At 37.0% G+C, this 22,103-nt stretch overlaps 1 protein-coding gene across 5 annotated transcripts in view; it reads left to right on the forward strand.

Annotated features, from left to right (window-relative positions):
• Positions 1 to 22,103, forward strand: part of Gpd2 (glycerol-3-phosphate dehydrogenase 2) — a 126,269-nt gene that overhangs the window by 23,564 nt on the left and 80,602 nt on the right. For all 5 annotated transcript variants that reach the window (XM_013363264.4, XM_040294321.2, XM_005315786.5 and 2 more), the window contains exon 2: positions 7,480 to 7,589. In XM_013363264.4, the coding sequence (XP_013218718.1) occupies positions 7,488 to 7,589 (102 nt within the window). In that variant the 5' untranslated portion in view covers positions 7,480 to 7,487. The remainder of the gene's footprint in view (positions 1 to 7,479; positions 7,590 to 22,103) is intronic.

Genomic DNA, 22,103 nt, shown 5'->3' on the forward strand with positions numbered 1-22,103 from the left:
TTCTTCACAGTGCTGGTGCAGTGTCAAACCCTGGGGACAAAGGCAGGGTTTGACACTGTACCAGCACTGTGAATATGTTTTTTTAGCTTCTTGATCAGTCATACACCAATAGTCTATACATCCAGAATCTGAAGATTCATTATATTTCTAACTTTCCTCTGACTTTTCCTTGGTTCTTTCCTTTGTCTTTTGTTGTTAGTGAAGTGCTTTTCTCAGGGACCTCTGAAAAGCATTTTTGTTTGTTGTTCAATGTCCTGCTCAGGGTGTGTTTTCTTTATACTGAGGGTGATTGAAGGTAGGTGTCTGCTGTTTTCTCAGGATTTGACACATTCACTTTTTTCCATTGGGGTTATCATTGGTGAATAACTCTCATCCATTTCCTACCAACTCCTGGCCTAAATTTTTTTTTTTAAAAAGATGTTTAAAGTAACCAAACAAAGATCAACAAAAATAGATGATTCATTTTCAGTTTATGGTCTAGGACTTTTGTGTTTCTTAAGAACAGGCTGATATGTCTCTAATATCATCTATTTCATTCATCTATGTCTGACAACTTTCAAAAGCATGCTGGAGGGCTGAGGTTGTGGCTCATTGGTAGAGCACTCCCTAGCATGCATGAGGCACTAGGTTCGATCCTCAGCACCACATAAAAATAAAATAAAAGTATTGTGTCCACCTACAACTAAAAAATATATTTTAAAAAAAGTGTGCTGGAGGGCTCTCTGTGTGTTTCTGTAGGAAGTGTTAGGTAAGATGTACGTGGTGAAAGTGCCTGTCTGGTGGGAAGCATCACAGGCAGAGCTAACCTTTTTCTCTGCTGTAGGGTGAACTTTAGGGAAAGAGAAGGACCTCTTTTATGCTTAGTTCATGGTGTGTTTTGATTGCTATTGGTCTATGTGAGCACTTGATCAGTATTTTTTTAATATGTCTGAACCCTGAGATACTAATTCAAGGAAAATTGTACAAAGCATCTGACACCATATTAATTGGAATAATAGAGAGTTTGCTTTGTTAAAACATATCTAGTTCAAACTACTAAGAAATCTTGGCTTTTCCATTTACAAATGGGCTGCTGGGTGGGAAGATGTTTTTGAGTTCACTTTGCTATCTTCCATTGTGCTGTGGACTTGCTGTCAGGGTTCATGATTATAGACTTATTGAGTAGGACTTTCTCTAATGGGGTCCTGCACCTTTTATTTTGTAATTTCATGTACTTTCCTCTATAGGATTTATATGTGGGTGGACCATGAGGCTTGTCCCCCCTCATGATGTGACAGTGTGCATGACTCAAAGTAGATGAAGGGGCGATTTTCCATGCCCATTTACAAGGTGAGGATGGCTGTGCCACTGATGTGTAAGGAACTGTTGCTATGTTGGATCTGCTTATATGCTTAGTTTATAAAAGGCACAGTGATGTAGCACATTGGTACCTCTAGGTTATATCCTGGGATTTTATTTTATGTGTGAAATGCCTCACATGTCTGGGTTTTTCAGTGTTGGGAATCAGAAAAGCATGGAACATCTTTATATCTTGCTAGGAACCCATGTCCCAAGGACTGCAAGGCTGGTTGAATTACTAATCTGAAAATGATCATCAAGCTCTATTTTTCCCTCCCACTGATCACACTTATAATAAGATGGGAACAAATGTGCTTACTCATGGCTGGCAAAAGAATCAAACTACTGAGAAGTTCTCATTTGTTTTCTTTAATTAATGGAGGTCAGAAAAGTCATCATGGAGACCAGAAGGATCATGCTGATTTCTACACAAGAGCCCAAATATGAGGGTTTTGTAAATTGAAGGTACCCAGGACTTCTTCCACAGATGAATGATAAATCCATATGCATGTATTCTTGTTTATGCTAAATTTCCATCCTGAACAGTAAGGCTGCTGGGAGAGAGAATATAGTGTAGGAAGATGGGAAGAGGAACTTGAGTAGGCTCTTCACAGAATTCAGGAACCATGACATGTGCTGCAGTCAGTTTGCTTGTGGCTTGTTGTTGAGAACTTCTGTACTTTTCAATTGGTGGTTATTACTTGCCTTTAAAAGATTAAAATATGTGGTAAAATCCTTCAGATACGTGATGGAGCTCAGATAGCAGCCTTGTCTCCAAATGGAAGGAGGCATGTGTGGAGCAACTATGTGTATGAAATTGATAAGAACAATTGGTCTCATTGTTGAAGTCACTCTGTCCACAATGAAAGTCCCCAGAGGACACTTTCTTATGAACACATATGAATATACCACAGTGAATCTTACCATCATGTACATCCACAGGACTAGGATCCTAATTAGAACAAGATATATGCTTATATAAATGTATCAAAATAGATTCTACTGTCTTGTATAACTAAAAGGAACTAAAAGGTATCAGTGAAAAAAAAAGAGAAAAAAAAAGGACAGTAAGGAGTTCAGTTGAGCTGGAAGAGTTACAGTAGTCTGTAGGAAACATGGGCCAGCAGATCTTGAGAAGTGGCAAATCTAGTTTTTGTTTCTAGGAAGAAGTGTCCCACCATTCACACTGACTACTTTTGTGACTATTAAACCCACAGAGCCCACTGTTTGTTGTTTTCTTCGAGTAGGTGTTCTATCAGCATCTCAAATTTCCTTAATTCCAAACTGAGCTCCTTTTCTTCCTTAAACCTGTCTCTTTTTCTAGATGTTAATATTGTAACATAGGGGCTAATTTTCAGCTACCTAGGCTCATATCCCTTATCGTATTCAGTTTCTTCCCACTTCTTTATGTAGTCACTTGTCTGGTCCTGTCATGGTCTTAACTTGGGTACTGTCATTAAAGATGTCTGCAAATCCTTGATCTTTGCATTTGCACTTTTAGATATTCCTTTAAACCAGGCTCTCTCTTGTCCTCTCCCATAGGGACTATTTTATTGCTCTCTAATTGTGGTATTTCTTAAGCTTCAACATGAAAGTCTACTTGAACACTGTTTATAAATATAAAAAATGGAACAAAACATCTTGCTTCTTTGATCTACAACCTCAACTTGCCAACAGATTATTATCAAAATACCCTACTTAACATAGGTAGAGTTGTCCTCTTTTGTGCTCTGGGATGCTGCTTAAAACCTCATTTTCAGGGCTGGGGCTGTAGCTCAGTGGTAGAGCCCTTGCCTCATAGGTATGAGGCCCTGGGTTTGAGTCTCAGCATCACATAAAAATAAATAAAAAAGTAAATAAAGATATCATGTCCATCTATAAAAAAATTAAAAAGCGAAAAACAAAAACCTCGTTTCCTGCCGCAGTCTGGCTAGGCACAAGATCACGAGCCACTCACAGCTTTGTAGATTCAAACAGCAATCCTTTATTCCCGAACTCACACCGGCCCTGTACAAACACGTTCTGGGGAAATCCAAGTTCTGCCCCCAAAATTCACGAACTCCACCAGGCTTTGAATCCTAAATACTTTCTGAATTCCACGAGAACTCAATGGGAACTCTGGCAGCCGGATACGCCCTATTCCCAGCAGGAATAACCTTAAACCTGGAACCTCCCTAAACCCAGATTGTCCTAAACCAGGAACGCCCTAAACCCAAGGAGCAGGATACTCCCTAAAACCTGCAAGATACACCCTAAACCTGGATCCACCCTGGTCCTTGAGCAGGGTCACCTTTCTCAAACATACATGCAATGTCACAGCGAATGTCCAAGGCAAGTCCATTTCCACGAGTCCTTCCTCTAAGCAACATGGGGTATGCTGGCAAGGAAATTTCGAGGTGTCATTCCTACTTGGCAATGGCCCTCAGCAGTTTCCAGCCAAACTGGATGACCCCTGTGCCTCTGCGATATTGCTGCAATAGTACTCCCTCTCCTCAAGTAGTCTTTCTCTAGGCAGCCCTTTCTCTACTCATTTTCCTCCAAACCTTCTGCTTTCTTCAAGCTCCTTCTTAGATATTCTTTCTTTTTTGAAGTCTTCTTAAATTCTTTGAGTCAGAATCATCACTTGCTCCACTACAATCATATAGCACCTTACTTCTTTTCTACAAGAGTATTTATAACTTTCAGTATAAGCAGAGTAGTTTTAAGACATACTTACAAGACCGGATTTTCTATTTCATTGTACAGATAGATTGTGAACTCCTTGAGGCAACTAATAAATGTATTTAGAGGAGGAGCATTTTGTTTAGGTTTTGCCAATTGAGCCGATTTTTGTTTTCCTTGTAAGAATTAGAGGGCTGGTTTGTGCCTAAGTCAGAGCCAAATCGGAGACAATGTATTATGTGTTTTAATTAATAGGCTACAAAATATGGACACCGAGTTATGACAACTAAGTTCATTTTAATTTTGGATCATTCTTTCCCTGTGGTTTTCTTATACTTTAAATTGCAAAAGGTGAAGATGTGTCAATTTTTTGGCCCCACTCTTTTCTAACTTCCTTCATGGCTTTTACTTAGAAGGAAATGCTGTAATCATTTTGAACACTTTTCTCCTTACAAGGGAATGCAAATGGGTTCCTATCCACAGTGTATAATTCATGTTTATCTTATTTTAAATTTCTTAAAGGTTCTTAATTATCTGGCAGAAAGTTACTGATGAATACTTTTCTACAGGTTTCTTCCTTGCTTTAGAAACCTGAATACTGAAGGTCTATACACCTTGAATAATTGAGATTTGGCCTTTTTTGGGGGAGTGACAGCAAATTATGGTTGTAGTACTTGGGGGGATTTACTTTATGAGACCAAAAGTAGGGCAGAAAGAACCACCCAGTATTTGAGGCCTGGACTCAGTCATGGTTTTCTCTCACTATGAAGTGACTTCAGGAAAACCCTCTCATTCTTCTGAACCACAGCTGCCTCTTTTATGAAATTACTATTATTATTATTTTGCAGTGCTACTGATCCAACCCAGGATCTTGAATGTGCCAGGAATACATGTTACCACTGAACTACAGCCCAGTGCTATCAAATTAGTTGTAGTGAGGGTGAAATGAGCTGATATGTGCAAAAATTTAAAAGCTTGATAGCAATTATCTAGTACACATTCAATAAATGGCAGCTATTGTCATTGTAACATTCAAAGTACTAACAAAAATAATGATTATCTTAGAAGAGCCAGATCAAACTGATTGATTCTGTGCTTTTGTTTTTAAAATACTTGCAAGCATGGTTTCTTTATTATAATTAGCTAGATGATCTTATAGAAGGATTTGATCAGAGTAGAAATAATGATCCCTTAAGCATAAGTAATTTTATGAAGTTATCTAAAAAGGAAACTCTTTATTGATTATAGTCAACATTATTGCTAATTTTGGCAATATGTGAATGCAGTTTTTCACTAGTGTTAGTGGCTCATTGAAAAAAATACATGAAAATATTACCTTTTGCAAGTGTTGTTCTCAGAAAAATCAAATTGAAACAATAGAATTAAGTGGGTAGGGAACTCACATTTATGGAAGGGCAGCTCCAAACTTGTGTGGCTGAATGAGCAACTTTGATTTTGAGACATTTTTATTGACTGTGTTATATATAACATCCCTCAGGTGTTCATGTTGATGTGTGGTATCCTTTGTGAGGTCACAGTGACATTATCAACAAGACAGAAGCAATGATACTAAGCTAAGTTTAATCAGCCACAACACTCACATCTAATGGACCACCTGGCTGCTGTTGAGATGGGGTAGGCAAGTGCATTGTTTAGGTAAATAGAGCTAGTACTCTATTTTCTCTACTCAATGGATAGAGGATCCCAGTTATCCTGGAGATAGTATGCTGGCAGGGCTGTTAGTCCTTTGTTGTGTGATGGGCAACCATGTGAATGTTCATAGCAGTGTCTTAAATAGTGATGATGGCTATGACAAATGGTGTCTGCTAAATTGTGGTTTTTCCCTCAAAGCAGCTTAGGATATAAAGTTTTGCCTATGATTTACTGTATGATGAGTGAAATCCCTAGTCAGCATATACCAGGGTCTTGCACAATTTGGGAAAGAGAGAATGATTATGTAAAGAAGGTGTAGGAAAGAAGAAGTCTTGGGCAGCAGAGTATGAATGAGAACTATTGTCCTTGCAATACTCTTAATTAAAAGGCCATGTTAAAATTTCAGAGTTTGTTAGGAAGAATGAGATCAGAGGAAAAAAATAAAATTTTAATAATTAACAACTTTTATTTCTGTACATGATTTATAATCCAAAATGAATTTTCTGTGGAAGCATAGTTACCAACTATACTAGCATTCCTTAATCCAGGATAGTATGGTTAATAGATACATATCCAATATGAACAAGTCATTGTCATAATGTATGTTGAGATGTTATATGATTTTTAATGTTGTAAGTTAAAACTGCCTTTGGTATTAGAACATTCTTGAGTTATGAGATAGATAGCAGTGGAGTGTGAGGTGTGTTGTTCAGACAGGACTCATCTCCACCCATACAGGAATATGGATTGGTGGCTTCCTGTGAGAGGTGGGTGTGCTAGCTGCTTTTGTGAATGGAAGTCTTAGGCAGGTCAAATTACTCAATTCTAAATCAGATTATTTTTAGGTGACTACATGGTGTTGTTTTTTGTTTGGAAGAATAAAAGCAGATAAGAGGATTTGGGGTGGAATTTTTATTTCTATGAAATTATTATTTTGGTTTCTGAAAAAATTTAAAAATAATTTTAAATCCTCAACAAAACTTTAATTGATTCAGTCCAATAATGGAGAACAAGGAAGAAGGAAGAGCTAACACAATACATAACCTTGTTTAGAGGAATACTTAGAGTGAGTAGGTAACAGTGCTTGATCTGGAGGTGTCCCTTGAAATTGTGATGTCAGTCAGCCCTGGCTAATAGAACATCCCCCCACACACGTTTTTTTTTTTTTTAAGTTACCCTAATGAAAGAAATTAGAAACAGGTTAAATTTATCAGTGTTTGAAAGGACGTGGCATTATATTATTGACTTTCTATCTGCAAAATGGACTCTTTCTAGTGATAGAAATATAATTTGTTGGCCTTTGGCACTAATGAGAACTGCTTTAAGAAGGAAAAATTCAAGAAGGGAGTTGTACCATAATTTGAATTAAACACTTGCCAGACAACCTGAAGTAGGCCTGAGGTTTATTGTCATGTTGAATGACCCAAGATTTCTCCAATTCTCCTCTTGGAGGGGATTAGCTTTTGTACAAAATTTGCAAGTACAGCATGCAGTTTTGTCAAATACACAATGACATTTCTTTTCATAGCTCTCTTGACTTCTTACTGTTTAAATATCCTCAGTTGTCTTTTAATATGTTTTCTTTGTTTAGTTCCTGTTGGATCTGAATGTAACTTTTACATAATCAATTCCCTTGTCCAGATTTTTTTGGTTATTAGTTTTGAATTGTATACAAGTTGGCATGTTAATACCTTCCATATTTTACATTTCCTTTTCTGGTTTTCCATATTCTACACAGTCTCTTTTTATTATTGGGATTGTTATGTGACAAAAATCTCAATTAACTCCTTTTTGTTTCTTTTTTTTTTTTTTCTCTCTCCTTTGTAGGTTAAGAAATGGCATTTCAAAAGGCCGTGAAAGGGACTGTTCTTGTTGGAGGGGGTGCACTTGCTACCATCTTAGGACTTTCTCAGTTCAGTCATTACAGAAGGAAACAAGTAAGTAACTGCATGTATTGATGATATGCAACCTGAAGCTGCTGAGAAACTCTATATGGGACATGTGCACATTAACTTTTTAAGGAAATACTGTTGAAATTTCTAGTTTGATTTGAAAGCTACTAATTGTGAATGCTGCCTTAATGGTCCTTGAGAACTGTGTGTATTTCTCTCTCTTTTATAATGTGGATTTCCTTTTCAAGGAGCATTGTTTATTTAGCCTCTGTTTTGGCTTTTTGTGTTTTAAAAGACTGCTTCATTCAAGAGTGCCAGGGTTTGTTCATTTAGACTTTCCTTGTCTAACTCATCAAAATGTCTGGATACCTTCTATGTCCCTGCCAAAAGTTTGTCTTATTAGAAGGCAGGGGGCTGAGAAAGGAAGTAGAAAAGAAAGGGCCCGATTTTTGAATCCTGCTTTTATTTCTTAAAGGTTTAGTCCTTTTGTAGTATTTACCTTATATTAGGTAAAGAATTTAATGGAGGAGGAAAGCCATGACAATAAGATTGGTCTGAAATTTCCAAATAATTTAATGTTCAGGTTTTTTTTCCCACTTTTTTTTTTTTCCCCTTTGCACTGCCTTCCTGTAATTCTAAAGGATGCCAGAGGACAGTTTTGTTGAGAGTTTTTTTTTATCTTTTCAGGCTTGAAATGCTGGTAGCTACCTCCCAGGGTTACCTTTAGTTTCCCATTTCCATTGCCCCATGTCATTAGGGCACTTTGTGTTACAGATTGGGTGTTACATTCCTGTTTCAAAAATGCAGGTGAAGGAATGTGGTAAACTGTTTGTAATTGGATGATCTAGAAGCTACTGTTTTCTACATTTTTATGAGTGCCTTTAAGCTAGGGATTATCTTATTTGTTCTTTCTTTTTTGTGTGTGCTACAAGGTGGTGGAACCACATGCTTAGAAGTCCATATCCTGAATGGGAACTTTAAAAACACATTAGGAAGAATCAACATCAAGTTTATAGTTAAAAAAATACAAGTTTGAGAGCTGGGGCTGTAGCTCAGTTGTAGAGTGCTTGCCTCACACTGTGAGGCACTGGGTTTGATCTTCAGCAACACATAAAAGTTAATAAAGATATTGTGTCCATCTACAACTAAAAAATATTAAAAAAAAATACAAGTTTTGTATTTAGGTGCTTCCTTCTAGAGATGGATGGTATTGAAGAGGTCGTTCATCTTTTTTTTTCATTCTGAACTATGACCACAGTACCCTTAGGTTTCCCTAGGTGTTTATATTGCAAGTATGATTAACTTGCAGTTGGATTTCTTCCTCATTTATTGATCATGTTTGATGATTTTTTTCTTTTTAAATATTGCCTTGGCTTTTTAAAAGTAAGTGAAAAGATGTTTATTCTGCTGAGGCTATTTCAGAAGTTTGGAACATGGGCATTAGGGATTACATTACTTCTGCCATCTTTATCCATGTTATCTGAAATGATACTGGAAAATGCCAGTGCCAAAGGTCACGATATCTAATAGTTGTTGCTAAATTTGTATGTGGTGTCTGTCTTTAAACCATAGTAAGCATGTTCTACTACAGAGTCATGATTTAACTTTGTACCTTAGTGGTACTGTTCTATTTTTTGTTTGATTTCTTTTTAATAATTGACTCTACAGAAGAATAAACAGAAGATATCACCTTCCAACAACCAAGTTGGGGTGATTTTAAAGGCAAAATAAGGGCCTACTGATTCCTAGAACATTTTTGTCATTTTATCCTTCCTAAGTTAGACATCCTGACTACCCTAGTAGCCAAATGAAATAGATACCAGCAGCTTCAAGTCATTTAGAAGTTTAAGCTGTCAAATTCTGTTGAAAAAAAAAATACTACAGGCATATTCAATCAATGACTTGTGTAAGAATTTAATAGTATGCATTTATTTTATGGTGATTCCTGCCCCTTAAAGACACTACCATCAGTATATATTTTGGTGTTATCCAGTTGCATGTAGCATAGAGATTGGTTAAAAAAAAAAAAGGAAAAAAGAATTCAAACAAACAAACAAACAAAAATTTAGCCAGTGACATAAAATAACTACAGGCTTCCCTCAATTCAGCTGTCTTCTTTCAGAAAGGATCTGCCAATCAGAGTCATTCTAGAGGAGAAATTTTCCTGACTTCAGTAGTTCAGAAAATCTGTCCCTTAAAATATATTAATTGGTTACATTTTTGTTTTTGCAAACTGGGTCCCTAAATGTGACTAGATATTTTTCATTTTTATACAGTGATATATATAGTTTTTGGATTTTCTAATTTATTTTCCTTCTTTCTCTTCCCTCTCTCTCTTTGATTTTCCTGCACTAGGGATTGAATTTAGAGTCTCTCTACCACTAGGCTACATCCCCAACCATTTTTATATTTTATTTTGACACAGGTTTCACTAAGTTTTCCAAGCTAGCCTCACATTTGTGATCCTTCTGCCTCAGTCTCCAGAGTAGCTGGGATTACAGGTATATGCCACTATGCCTAGCATGTTTTTCTAATTTTCTAAAATGGTTCCAACTGATAAGCTTCCCTCTTTTTCAAGTATGCATTGGTGTTAAAATTCCAGGATACTGATGTCCTAGAAAACTATCCATAGACTTCAAGTTCCTGAACACTTTTCTGCATTCCTGGGTTGTGTCTCCTTGGCTCCTGGCTTTTGTGTGATTGGTATTCCTATACAAGGCTTCCTTCTTAAAATGTAAGCAGGAAAAAAAAAAGAAATGCAAGCAGGGGTTCCATTCCAAATATTAATAGGTAGATTCTAAAAATTAGTACATTGTTAAAACATGTTTGGTGATAAGACAGTGTTTAGGCAGCAGTCCAGCTCACAAAACAACCTTTTTAGTCAATTCTTCAGTTGTAGCTTTTATTTTAGGGGAAAGAAAAATGGAAGTTTTCTGTTTTTTTTTTTTTGTTGTTGTTGTTGTTTTTTGGTACTAAACCTAGTGTCTTGAGCATGTTAGGCAAACTGCATCCCAAGTTATGTATACTTTTAAAAAAGTTAAATGGACGACACGATGAATTGAATAAAGTGTGGTTGTTATCTAACTTTAACCCAACCATCTAAATCAACACAACTAAGGTGAGGAATCAGAGACCTTTGAGGCAACTGGTATTTCTGGGAGAGGGGCATAGGTTGGAAGTAGTTGGTGATTGGCTCTCTCCTTCATTCCACAGTGTGGCTTTTCTTCACTCAAATACATTGTTAACATTTATCTTGTGTTTATCATTGATGAATAGTGCCCACTGTTGACCCAAGTGAAACCTAGATTTTTTTTTCTTTTGAATCAAATAGGTCAGTTTTAAAAGAGATAGGGGGCTGGCGTGGTGGTGCATGCCTGTAATCCCAGTGACTCAGGAAGCTCAGGAAGGAGGATCACAAGTTCAAAGCCAGCCTCAGCAACTTAGTGAGGTCCTAAGCCCTAAGGCTCACTAAGTGAGACGCTGTCTCAAAATAAAAAGAGCTGGGGATATGACTCAGAGGTAAAGCACCCCTGGACTGAGTCCCTAGTATAAATATGAAAATAAAGAATAAAAGAAATGGGGGAGTGCCAGGGTCATCATAGCACAAGGAGAGGACTATTACTATTATTATTTTTCTTGTACAGTAGAAAATCCAAATCTTGAATTTCATTGAGGAAGTTGATGAAGGAAAGGATATGAATGTTGCCTGATTTCTTTTGACTTTGTCTACTCACATGGAATAGGATGGTGGTCACAAATGGTGTCCACATTCCAGGTTCTTTTTCCTTAGGTGTCTTAAGACTGAGTTTTTTCTCACCTATAAGTACCTGACTGTTTCCACAAAGGCATCTCTATCTTTTTCTCCCCAGACCAGCCATATGCCAAGGGACAGGAGGCTATCTTCAATCCTGCCTAAGATGTAGCAGGCAAACACCTCTATGGTGGTATGGAGATTTTGGAGAGCAAGTTGATTGCGACTTACTATTTAGTACAAATAAAATATACTGAATAAAATATACTGTTTAGTTTAATAAAATAATAAACTTTTAGGTGGAATGGATTTCTTATCCAGTCTAACATCAGGTGAAAACCAGTATCATTGTTGGTAGTGCGGAGGGATCTCCTTTTTCTAATTCCAAGCTGATAGAATGGAGTAGAGGAAGAAGGAAATTTGCAGTAGGAGAGGGCCTTGGAGTACTTTCAAGGCAGGTGAACCTTCTCTAGGAGCAGAAGTGAAGTGCATTAAAATTGATTCCAGATCTGGGGAGGGTCCGGATGGTAAGGGAGAATAAAGTAAAAATAGGGGGGGAGAGTTCAAGGATTAAGACTGCCCTGGTTTCTTTTCTTTTCATTATAGACCAAGGGCATTTTGAAACATTTTTTCTTTTTAAACTCAATATTTAATTCATACCTTTTAGGTTCTGGAAAAAGTGATGTGACAGTGTGGGCTTCTCTTTAACCCCAGTGGTGTGATTGATGTAACAAAGCTCTATTTAGGTCCGAGGGTGGGCCCTCTCATGTAACACATGTGAGGTTTGTACTCTTCCATTACCCACTCTGGAGGTGCAGTGGGCTATGTGAACCGGCTTTGAGGTAGAGTCTGAGAACCACTGAAAACTTTCAGATAGCCCGGATGTGAAAGACTTTTTTTTTTTTTTCCTTTTTCTTTTCCTGCACCAGACATAGACAGGGAGTGGGCTTCAGAATATGAAAATCACTATCTTTTTTCAATGTGAGAGGTGATCTTATTAGAACCGAGAAACGGAGAGATTCTTATTAACACTCCCTTTCAAGAGCAACGTGACAGAGAGGCCAAGACAATGATCGCTGGCTAAAGACTGCCTGCACCCAAAACCTTGCTCAACTTCTTAGCTACCTAATGACTATAGGCAATTTTATCACATTCTCTGAGTCTTTTATGACATTTTCTGAGCCCTTATGTCAAAATGGAAAACAGTGCTTTTGCGCTCAGACTTTTTGAAGAGCAAGGGGGTGCACGAATAATTAACATTCATAGAGATTTTGTTTTTGTTTTCATTTTGTATCCTGGGGCATTTAACCACTAATCCACATACTCAGCACTCCCACCCCCACATCTTTTAAAAAAATTTTTAAATTTTGAAACAGAGACTCACTAAGTGCTGAGGCTGGCCTTGAACTTAGGGTCCTTCTGCCTGACTCTTTGGAGCTACTGGGATTGCAATTATGCGCCACCATACTTAGCTCATTCACAGAGATTTTGAGAAAATTGTTTTCACTTGTATTTCAGTCTCTCTCTCTCTCTCTCTCTCTCTGAATATATTATTTTGTAAGAAAGTCTAACTGTTAGTAGTGCTCTAATTTATTGGTAGCTCCAAGGATGTGGAGCTTTTTTATTTCCCCACTGAAGTTTTTAAGTCAATGGCAGAAGATCGAATGAAAAGTAAAAAGCAAAAAAATGAACTCTAGTCAAAGAAAGATCTACCTCAGGATTTTTTTAATGGCCCCCCAAATGAAAACACATTTAGCTTCTTGAATATGCCCACTATATGAATATGACTTATTTTTGGCAACTCTGTTAATGGTGCATAGGTTCTAAAAGTTTTTGGAACTCTGATTTCTTCATAAAGCAAGGATAAGGTCACTTTGCTCCAAGGCTTTTTTTCCCCACCAAGCATTGAGTCTTTCAGGGTATACAAGTTACTGATCATAGTGCCTGGCTCATAGCATGTCTTTAGTATCAGTTATATTCCTTCCCTTCTCTCAATATGGGATATTAACATTTGAAATAGACTTAGCCATTGTGTATAATAAGAAAGGTGTAGCACCAGATTTCTTCTAACAGCTGAGGTTTGGGTTGATATAATTTTGGTTATATTAATGACTGGACAGAGAAACTGGTAGAGGTAGAGAAATTTGAGGTTCAAATGAGTATCAGATGAAGAGAAATCAAAATCATAAAGCAGGACATTTAGTAGATGGTATCAGTTAAGAAACAATTTAACAAAAGTTCCAAGTAAGTATCACTTTTCAGCAAAATCTTTGAATGTAAATGATTTTTGAACACCCTTGATATCTTTAAGAATTTAATCTCAGTTAGAAATACTCTTCTGGTTCCCAAGCTAAGAAATATCTGTTTATTTGAAATCAATGTAAATCTTTCTGAGCATTGATATAGCTGAAATGTGATATATTTGCTGTTTACCAGATTGCTTTTATTTTTGTATGTCAATTTAGGCTACCAGACTTGTTTGTTCTCCCTGAGTAAATAATCTACCATCTCCAGAGGCATTTTTTTTTCATACTTTTACAAGCAGCTTTCTCTTTAAAAAAATCTTACTGTAAAACTATTGTAAAAACAAATGTTCTTAAATAGTTTTTATTTTTCTTAATGTAAAAAATTCTTTCTTTGAACATAGCTGAAACTCTGTGCCCTTTGACCAACATCTCCCTACTATCGCCATGCCCCAACTCTGGCCATTGGTAACCACTATTGTTCTCTCTTTCTTTGGGTTTGACTGTTTTAGAATCCACATGAAAGTGAGATCAGGCAGAATTTTCCTTTCTGTATTTGTTTTATTTCACTTAGCATAATATCCTTCAGGTTCATCCAGGATTTACTTCTTTTCTAGGCTGCAGTGTATTCCAACAGATGCCACATTTCTTTATTCATTGACACATTGATGAACATTTAATATAGATACGTTTCTATATCTTGGCTATGTGAACACAATGTGAATATTATCTTTATGTGGTATCCAACACTGGTTCTACACCAGAATTGAAACTGTAGTGTTAGATACCACCTGAAGAATGTAAGCAATGTAACCGGATGATAGAACTAGCAGTTGAGCTATAGGCTTCTTGTTCTACCTGCCTGCTTTAGCAACCGTCAACATTATGTCAAAATAGGAATGAAGAAATGTCTCTGCACCAGGATTTTCTGCTTTTTTGATCTGTCCTTTTGAAGTTTTGTCTGTATGGATTTATTTTTCTGTAAATGGTGACACCTTGCCCATTAGGAGAAGATACAGAGATATGTATGAACTGTATCAAAGTAGGTCAATTGTATATCTTGAGTTTTAGTGACTAGCGTGTCTCATAGTATTCATTGGAGTAAGTTCAGTAGTGACATTAGCAATCTCCAAAGCTCAGTGGCTTATCGCAAAGAAGGTTTATTTCAGTTAGGGGCATTTGTAATCCCGGTGACTCAGTAGGCTGAGGCAGGAGGATTGCAAGTTTGATGCTAGCTTTAGCAATTAAGTGAAATCTGCCCAAAAATAAAATATAAAAGGGGCTGGGGATGTCACTCATTAGAATACTGCCCATGGATTCCATCCCCAATATGAAAAAAAAAGTTTATTTCTTGCTCATCTTTCAGTTTAATGTGGATAGGTGAAGGACCTATTGTGATAATTCAGGGATCTATGTTTCTTTATTCTCACCATTCTGCCTTGCTATAGGGCTTTGCTGCCCCACTGGGTCATTTCCAGTGCAATGCAATCTAGCAGTATTCTCTAGAAGAAGAGAAACAGTTTTGTTAAGCATCCATCCATTATATATGTGTCCTGAATTTAGTTTCTAATCTAGTTGACAAATGAGCTGTATTTCTTTTGATGAGAGTTTTATTGTTAGGGATCATGCCAAAGATGGTATCATTCATTTGCTTCTCCTATTTAGAACTCTGTGCATAGATTCCTGGAAGGACTGTTTTTCTCCTAGAAATACAACTAAATGTGTTGGGAATGTGCCTGATATCTAAAGCTTGATGAGGATTCTGAATACTCTGTATTTTAGATAAGGCCAGTTGAAACTATTCTTAACCACTCTATATGGTTAACTGTTTCTTCAGAGGCATGTTTCATCAAAGCACTAAAATTATGCAGACAGAGCTGGAAATGTTCTCTGAAGAGCATCCTATCATCTTCTTTCTAATTTTAGTTTTTATTTAACACTTAGCCCCCAAAGTGGGGCCATGGCAATATCTTCGAGATATAGCTCACATCAGGCCTTCGAGGAGTTTGTGATGCTATTTTGTTGCTGGCATACAAAATCAGTGAGGTTAACTGTACTTCTATAGGTCACACAGTGAGTCAACGACTAAGCTATGATTAGCATTGACAGCTGGTGAGCTGCTAGGCTGTTGCTAACTGAGCAACATTGACATTCATTTTGATTTGACTTTGCATTTCATTTTCAACTATTTATTCACTTTAAGGCCTTTTTAAGAAACTTTTTAGGGATATTGTGGGACCGAGAAAACTTTCTATAAATGCTTTGGGGCGAGTCCTTTCATTTCCCTCTTTCCCCATCTTCTGGCTTAATAGTTAAATTATGTGTGTGCTAGGAAAGCTTCTTCTAGGTGGTTGTGTAAATTAAGAAGAAAATAGATGCTTTAAATAAAAGTTTGTGACACCAATTTTACTTTATTTTTTGTAATTTGTGATTTTTTAATAAAGAGTTTGAGATCTAACTATATGATGGTCAGTACAAACTAGTTAAATTATGTATCATGAAGTAATTCACAGAGAAAAGGATTGTGTGTCACAGATTTGATTGCACATTATTTCAAACATAGGTTAAAATATAGCTGAGGGCCACCTGGAGCGTAAAGCTCAGAACGGGTCATTTGACTTCAGAGGGTCTGTGTTTTACTCAACTGAGAGGGATGGGGGATGAGTGAGTGCTCTTTCATTCTGGATCCATGTGTATGCTTTAGGGAAAATTTAAAGACAAAGTGCTGTTTGGTAGATCCCTGGTTGTCAACTCCACTGCTTTGTGTGGCTGGCTGCAGGCTAGCAGATACCCTAGAATTTCTAATTTCATTGACTACATGGATAATTCTGTGCTGTTGCTGGTGCCAAGGTGGTTGGTGGATCTAGGGACTCAAGTAAGCTGTCTGTGGGGGCAAAGATGACCTAGCATGGCTAAGGACATGAGATTTGGAGTCAGAACAGGGATAAATTCTGATTCTCTTAATTATTCCCCCAAGGAAAAATAAATTTTGTTTCCTCAATGTCAAAACAATCCTCCCTTCCATGGTAATTTGTGACACCCATGGAGCTAACCTGTTACATGTGTGTGGGCTAGGAGGCTGCCAGGCAAACAATGATTCTGCCTTCCCTGTTGTCCTCCCCAATCCCAGGCTTTCTGTCTAGATCCTCAACTTCTCAGGAAGTGGTAGAATTAAAGTACAATGTCAAGTTTAGAAATCTCCAAAAACCTATTTTGTGTTTAAAAGCAAATTTATTTGTTTAAAAACAAATACTACATATCCCCAAACCTCAGATCATATAGTCAATTATGATGTTAATTCATTTGAAGTATATTCAGACAGAGCCAAGAATTTTCCCCATTTTTCATTTGTCAAGTAGTTTGATAACTTAATTGTTTGGATGTATTCTGATGGTAGATAAAAGAGCCTGAATGTGCCTTCTCGAAAGAGTTATAGCTATTTATTAACTGGACAGCACTTTCAAGGTAAACTAGAGCTTTCAGCCATCTAGAAAGACAGGCTTGTCTTGTTTTTTCTAGTTTGGTTTTTAGTGGAGATGAGAGTCCACCCATTACTGATTATTTACAGAATAATATGAGTCCTTCACTGAATATGTTTACAATGAAAAATGTTGCTTGCTGTCATGTAAGTACAAGAAAAACCATCAGTGTTTAGAATCACAGAGCGATTCAAGAGGTGAAGGTAGGTCATTAAATCATCTCAAAATTCGCTGTATGGAAGAGCTTATTGCATTTTCCTTCCAGGAATATACAATCTGGTTATTCTTTTTCAGTGATAACAAAACAGGAAGCAATTTCTCTTAAATCTAACTGATTTTACTGATTGAACCACATAATACAGGAGACAGTGAGAGTGATAGCTGCAGTTTGAATTGATTTGCATGAAACTCTACTTTATACTCCAATTATTACTGTACATGATTACAGGACAACCTGGCTGTTAATTGCCTGTGGTCTTTAAATATGCACTTCTTTCAGAAATAGACACTAATTATTAGATCTTGTTTTCGGTCTCACCCGAAGTTGCAAATGTCTAGGATTTTTTTTTTTTTTTTTTTTAATTTGCAAGTCTAATGGTGCACAGACTAGTAAAACTGATCTCATCCTGAATCCTGTTCAGGGTGAATGTTCTCTGGGTTGCAAACTCTCAAAGATTAAGGATTTGGCTTTTGTTCTATTTAGATGTTTATGCAAATCTCTCAACAAGAGTTATTTGACAAGAATTATTTGTATATTATCAAAATACTGGAGGAAATTTCTTCTTTTTTTTTTTTTGGTGCAGTACTGGGGATTGAACTTGGGGTACTCTACTACTGATCTACATCCTCTTTTATTTTATTTTTTTAAATTTTGTGACAAATTTTTGCTAAATTGTCCAGGCTGACCTTGAACTTGTGATCCTCTTGCCTCAGCCACAAGAGTAGTGTGCACCACTACACCAGGCTCAGAATACTGGAGGAATTTAATCTTTTTAAGTAGATGAAAATTAATTATAAGTTGAAAAGCCTACATATTTCCTCCCCCAAAATAGCACTGATGCTATATTAAATTTTAGATATTATCCCCATTCCACCAAGATAAGATTTGTTTTGGAGCCGGCATTGAAATTATGCTTGGAAAAACCCAGTCAGATTTGTCTTAGACTCACCTTTCTTTTGGTTTCAATGGCTGAATTAGGTAATGATATGAATCTGGCAATGGTGGAGTTGTTCCGATGTGTAGGCCAGGGCTGGCAGACTCATGTGCCTTCAGGGGACAGACCTGTGAGGTAGAAGTATGAAGTCCTGGACAAATAAGAACCCTACCTTAGGGATACAGTTGCTACTTGGTTTCAGCACAATATTCTTGGATAGAAATCCTGATTTTTCTATGAAATAGAGCAATTTAAAAATACTGATTGACTGGCTATATCACACAGTTTTTGAGAGAGTAAGTAGGGTGCCAAAGGGAGAAAGTATGCTCCTATGACTTCTGGTTATAGCACATGCCATTCCCCACCTCCATTCCTGGATTTGGTCACCTAGCTCATGCCTCCTAGTCTTGACTTGCTTTAGCTATCATTTCCAGGAAGCCTTAGGTCTGGATAAGAGATGCCTCTTGTGCCTGTTTTAGCCTTTCCTCAATCTTCAGTTCTTTGTAATTAATATTATAATTGCTTCTTGATCTTTTTTTTTGTCCTCTAGCTTGTAGAATCCTTGAGGGCCTCCAGGTGACTGTGAGTGGATCTCTCCTTGGATCACATGAGGGTTTTGTTCTCTCAGGAGACTCAGGCCACACGGCTGTTCTAAGGCTTCTCCCAAAATTCTGGGTGGATCCTTCAGTGGAGCTGATCTCCAGGATTCCTATTTAATCCAACTGCTTTAGAAGAAAGAGATGGAGGAAGGGCAGATCTGGGCCCCAAAGACTTCTTAGAGCGTCCTGTTATTAGCACTACTGTTTTCGTATTCCTGTTGCCTTTCTCTTCATTCCCCCCAAATCAACATATTCTAGAGAAGGTAGAGTGCAGATGTGTTTTTGTGACTCAAAGCCATATGAAGCCAAAATGAGTCTTTCTCCTGTCATAATTATAAGTAGGGCCTTAGGCTGTGTTTACTGCCTCTAAAATAAATGTGGTGCTTAGCTTCTCAGTTGCAACACTTTCCAGCTTTTATGAAAGAAATAAACAAAAATAAAATGTTATTTTAAAAGTAGTGTCAGAAATTAAATAAATTACCCTCAACAGTGTTGTATATTTAAAAAAAAAAAATCGGAGGGACTGTTCAGTAAAGCCTTTACAACAAAAGCACACCAAAAAAAATTTTTTTTTTTTAAAGCAGTAAATAAAAAGAAAGCTTTCTGCATTTGGCGGTGGTTATATCTTATAATGTTTTAACTATTTAGGCTGCTTTTTCAAACTTTCTCTTAAATATATGTAGATTCAGCATCATGTGAATAGTGTAAGCCTTATTAGTCTCTGGTGCCAGGCTGTGTAGGTTCAATTCCCAGTTCTGCCATGAACTGGCTGTATAATTATGGGAGAGTTACCTTCTCTGCATCTAGTTACTTCTTCTATAAAATGGAGATTATAGTCGTACCTGACTCACAATGTTGTTATGAGGATTACATGAGTGGAAAAAAACCAAATATCTTGTAAAAGTATCTAGCACCTAAGTGCTATGTACACATTTGCTTATTTGTTTTTAAAGGCAACTTTATTGAGGCATAATTAGGGTACAATTTAAAGTGATATATATTTATATAATAGCCACAATACTCAAGCTATATATTGTACCTGTCATCCTGACATGTTCCCTCATGCCTTTGTAGTCCGTTTTTCCCTAGACCCTGACAATCTCTGATCTATTTTCTGACCCTATACTTATGCTTTTACAGAATGAATTTATACAGAATCATCAGAGTCACGTAGTATGTAGATCTCTGAGTCAGTGTGGGGATTGGTAGATTTTTCGGTAAAGAGACAGATAGTGCATGTTTTAGGTTTGCAGGCTATATAGTCTGTGCTGTAACTACTCAACTCTGCTGTTGCAGTCATGGACAGAATTAAACATATTGATCAGGCAAGACTGTGTTCCACAAATATTTGCCTACAAAAACAAGCAGCATCCAGATTTGGGTTGAAGACCATAATTTGCCAGGTCTTGATTTAGCATGATGCCTTTGAGGTTCCTTCATGTTATTTATTTTGTGCATCAGTAGTTATTTTTTATTGCTGATTATTTTCCATTGCATCAATATACTATAGTTTAGTCATTCACATGGTGAGAGACATTTGTGGGATTTTTTCCCCCCAGTTTTGGGCAATTATAACTAAAGTCATTGTAAATTTTTGCTGGCAGTTTTTTTTGTGTGTGTGGACACAGGTTTTCATTTCTTTTTGGGTAATTATCCAGGACACTTTTTGCTGGGTTGAATGGTAAATGTACATACACCTTTGTAAGAATCTCCTAATCTGTTTTCCATAATGGCTACACCATTTTGCATTTCTGAAGGCAAGATGGGAAAGCTCCAATTGGGAGGCATTCTCAACAGCTCTTGGTATTTTCCTCTGTTTTTAAAAATTTCAGTCATTAGAAAAGACACTAGATGGAATATGTTACCTTAATTAAGTTGGAAACTCTTGAAGGGTTTTACACATGGAAATGACATTATTTGGGTTTTTAAATGATTAATCAATTTGCAGTGTAGAGAATGATTTGGAAGGAGGCAGAGTGGATGTGTGAAGACCTCTGGGAGGGATATTACATTAGTATAGGGGAGAGGGAAGATACCTTGACTTGAAAGGTGACAGTGTAGAGGAAGAAGTGACTATATGGGATAATTTTCAGGAGGTAGAATTGACAGAACTCAGTGATTGGTCAGATATGGGATTCAAGAAAGTGGAAGCTCTCCTGAATTCTGCCAGAATTTCTGTGACATGCAGCCACATGAATAATGTCACCCTTACTGAGATGAAGGACACTGGCTGAGAAGAAGTTTGGAAAGATAAAGTTATCAGATCAATTTTGAAATACACGTGAAACCTCCAAATGAAAGTACCAACTAGTCAGTTTGATATCTGGGTTCCAGAGTGAGGGAACAAAATTAGAAGTCATTGTGGTATAAGGGATATTTGATGATATGGGGTAGATGAGAATCTCTAGAGAGAGCTCCTAATGATATGAGAAGAGTGACTATAAGGCATCTAAAAAGGAGCATGAGTGATTAATGTTGTGCAGTTGAGTGACATCCAAAGAAAGCTGAAAGGGAGTGGATCAGGAACATTGGAGAGAAAGATGCCACTGTGAGTGACCAATTAGTTGTGTGCTATTGGTTGTAGGAGAGTAGTGAGCATTTGTCTTGGTGGCAATAATGATGATGTGAAATATAGATGAGAGTTGAGGCTTGAGCAAGGAGTAAGGCAGGAGAAAAACAAGAGCTTACAAATCTTTCAAAAATCATTAGGACGACTATTAGAAACATATGAAAGGTATATATTGTTTTAATTTTTAAGATAAGAGAGGTTAGAATATGCTGGGTTCGAGAAGGGTGAGGCGCAGGAATGAAGACACGAGGAACAGGGTAGCCAGTGGGCATGACTGATGCTCATCGGCTGCCAGCTGAAGGAGAATCCCCAACCCCCAAGTTTAATATTCATAGTTGGAGAATAAGGAGATGTTAATGTTACCAGGTTCTAATGAACTGTATCATAATATGGTCTTTAAACTTATTTTTTGAGTATTTCTAGAAAAGTTACCAAGCAGAAAATGTCAGCAATTATTTTGATGTGTGAAAATGCTCTGGCAGTTTAGTCACTTGTCAGTCTCATGTCCAAGTTCTCTACCCATCTGTCATGGCGCAGTTGAAACCCTCAAATGAAAGGCTCTCCCTCCCTTGTCTGAATGGTCATAGCCTGGTGGTGTATTTTTTTTTTTTAATTTGTTTTGTTCTTTCCTTTTTTTCTCTATTTTGACATTGGTTCCTTCTAAATACTTGTTATGTATGTATATTCTGTGTATAGTTGGATGTGTGTATTTTTTTTCTTTTTCTACTTATCATTAGATGATGGAAAGCAAAGATCATAGCTAG

Source organism: Ictidomys tridecemlineatus, chromosome 7, assembly GCF_052094955.1.
Source record: "Ictidomys tridecemlineatus isolate mIctTri1 chromosome 7, mIctTri1.hap1, whole genome shotgun sequence".
NCBI lineage: Eukaryota > Metazoa > Chordata > Mammalia > Rodentia > Sciuridae > Ictidomys > Ictidomys tridecemlineatus.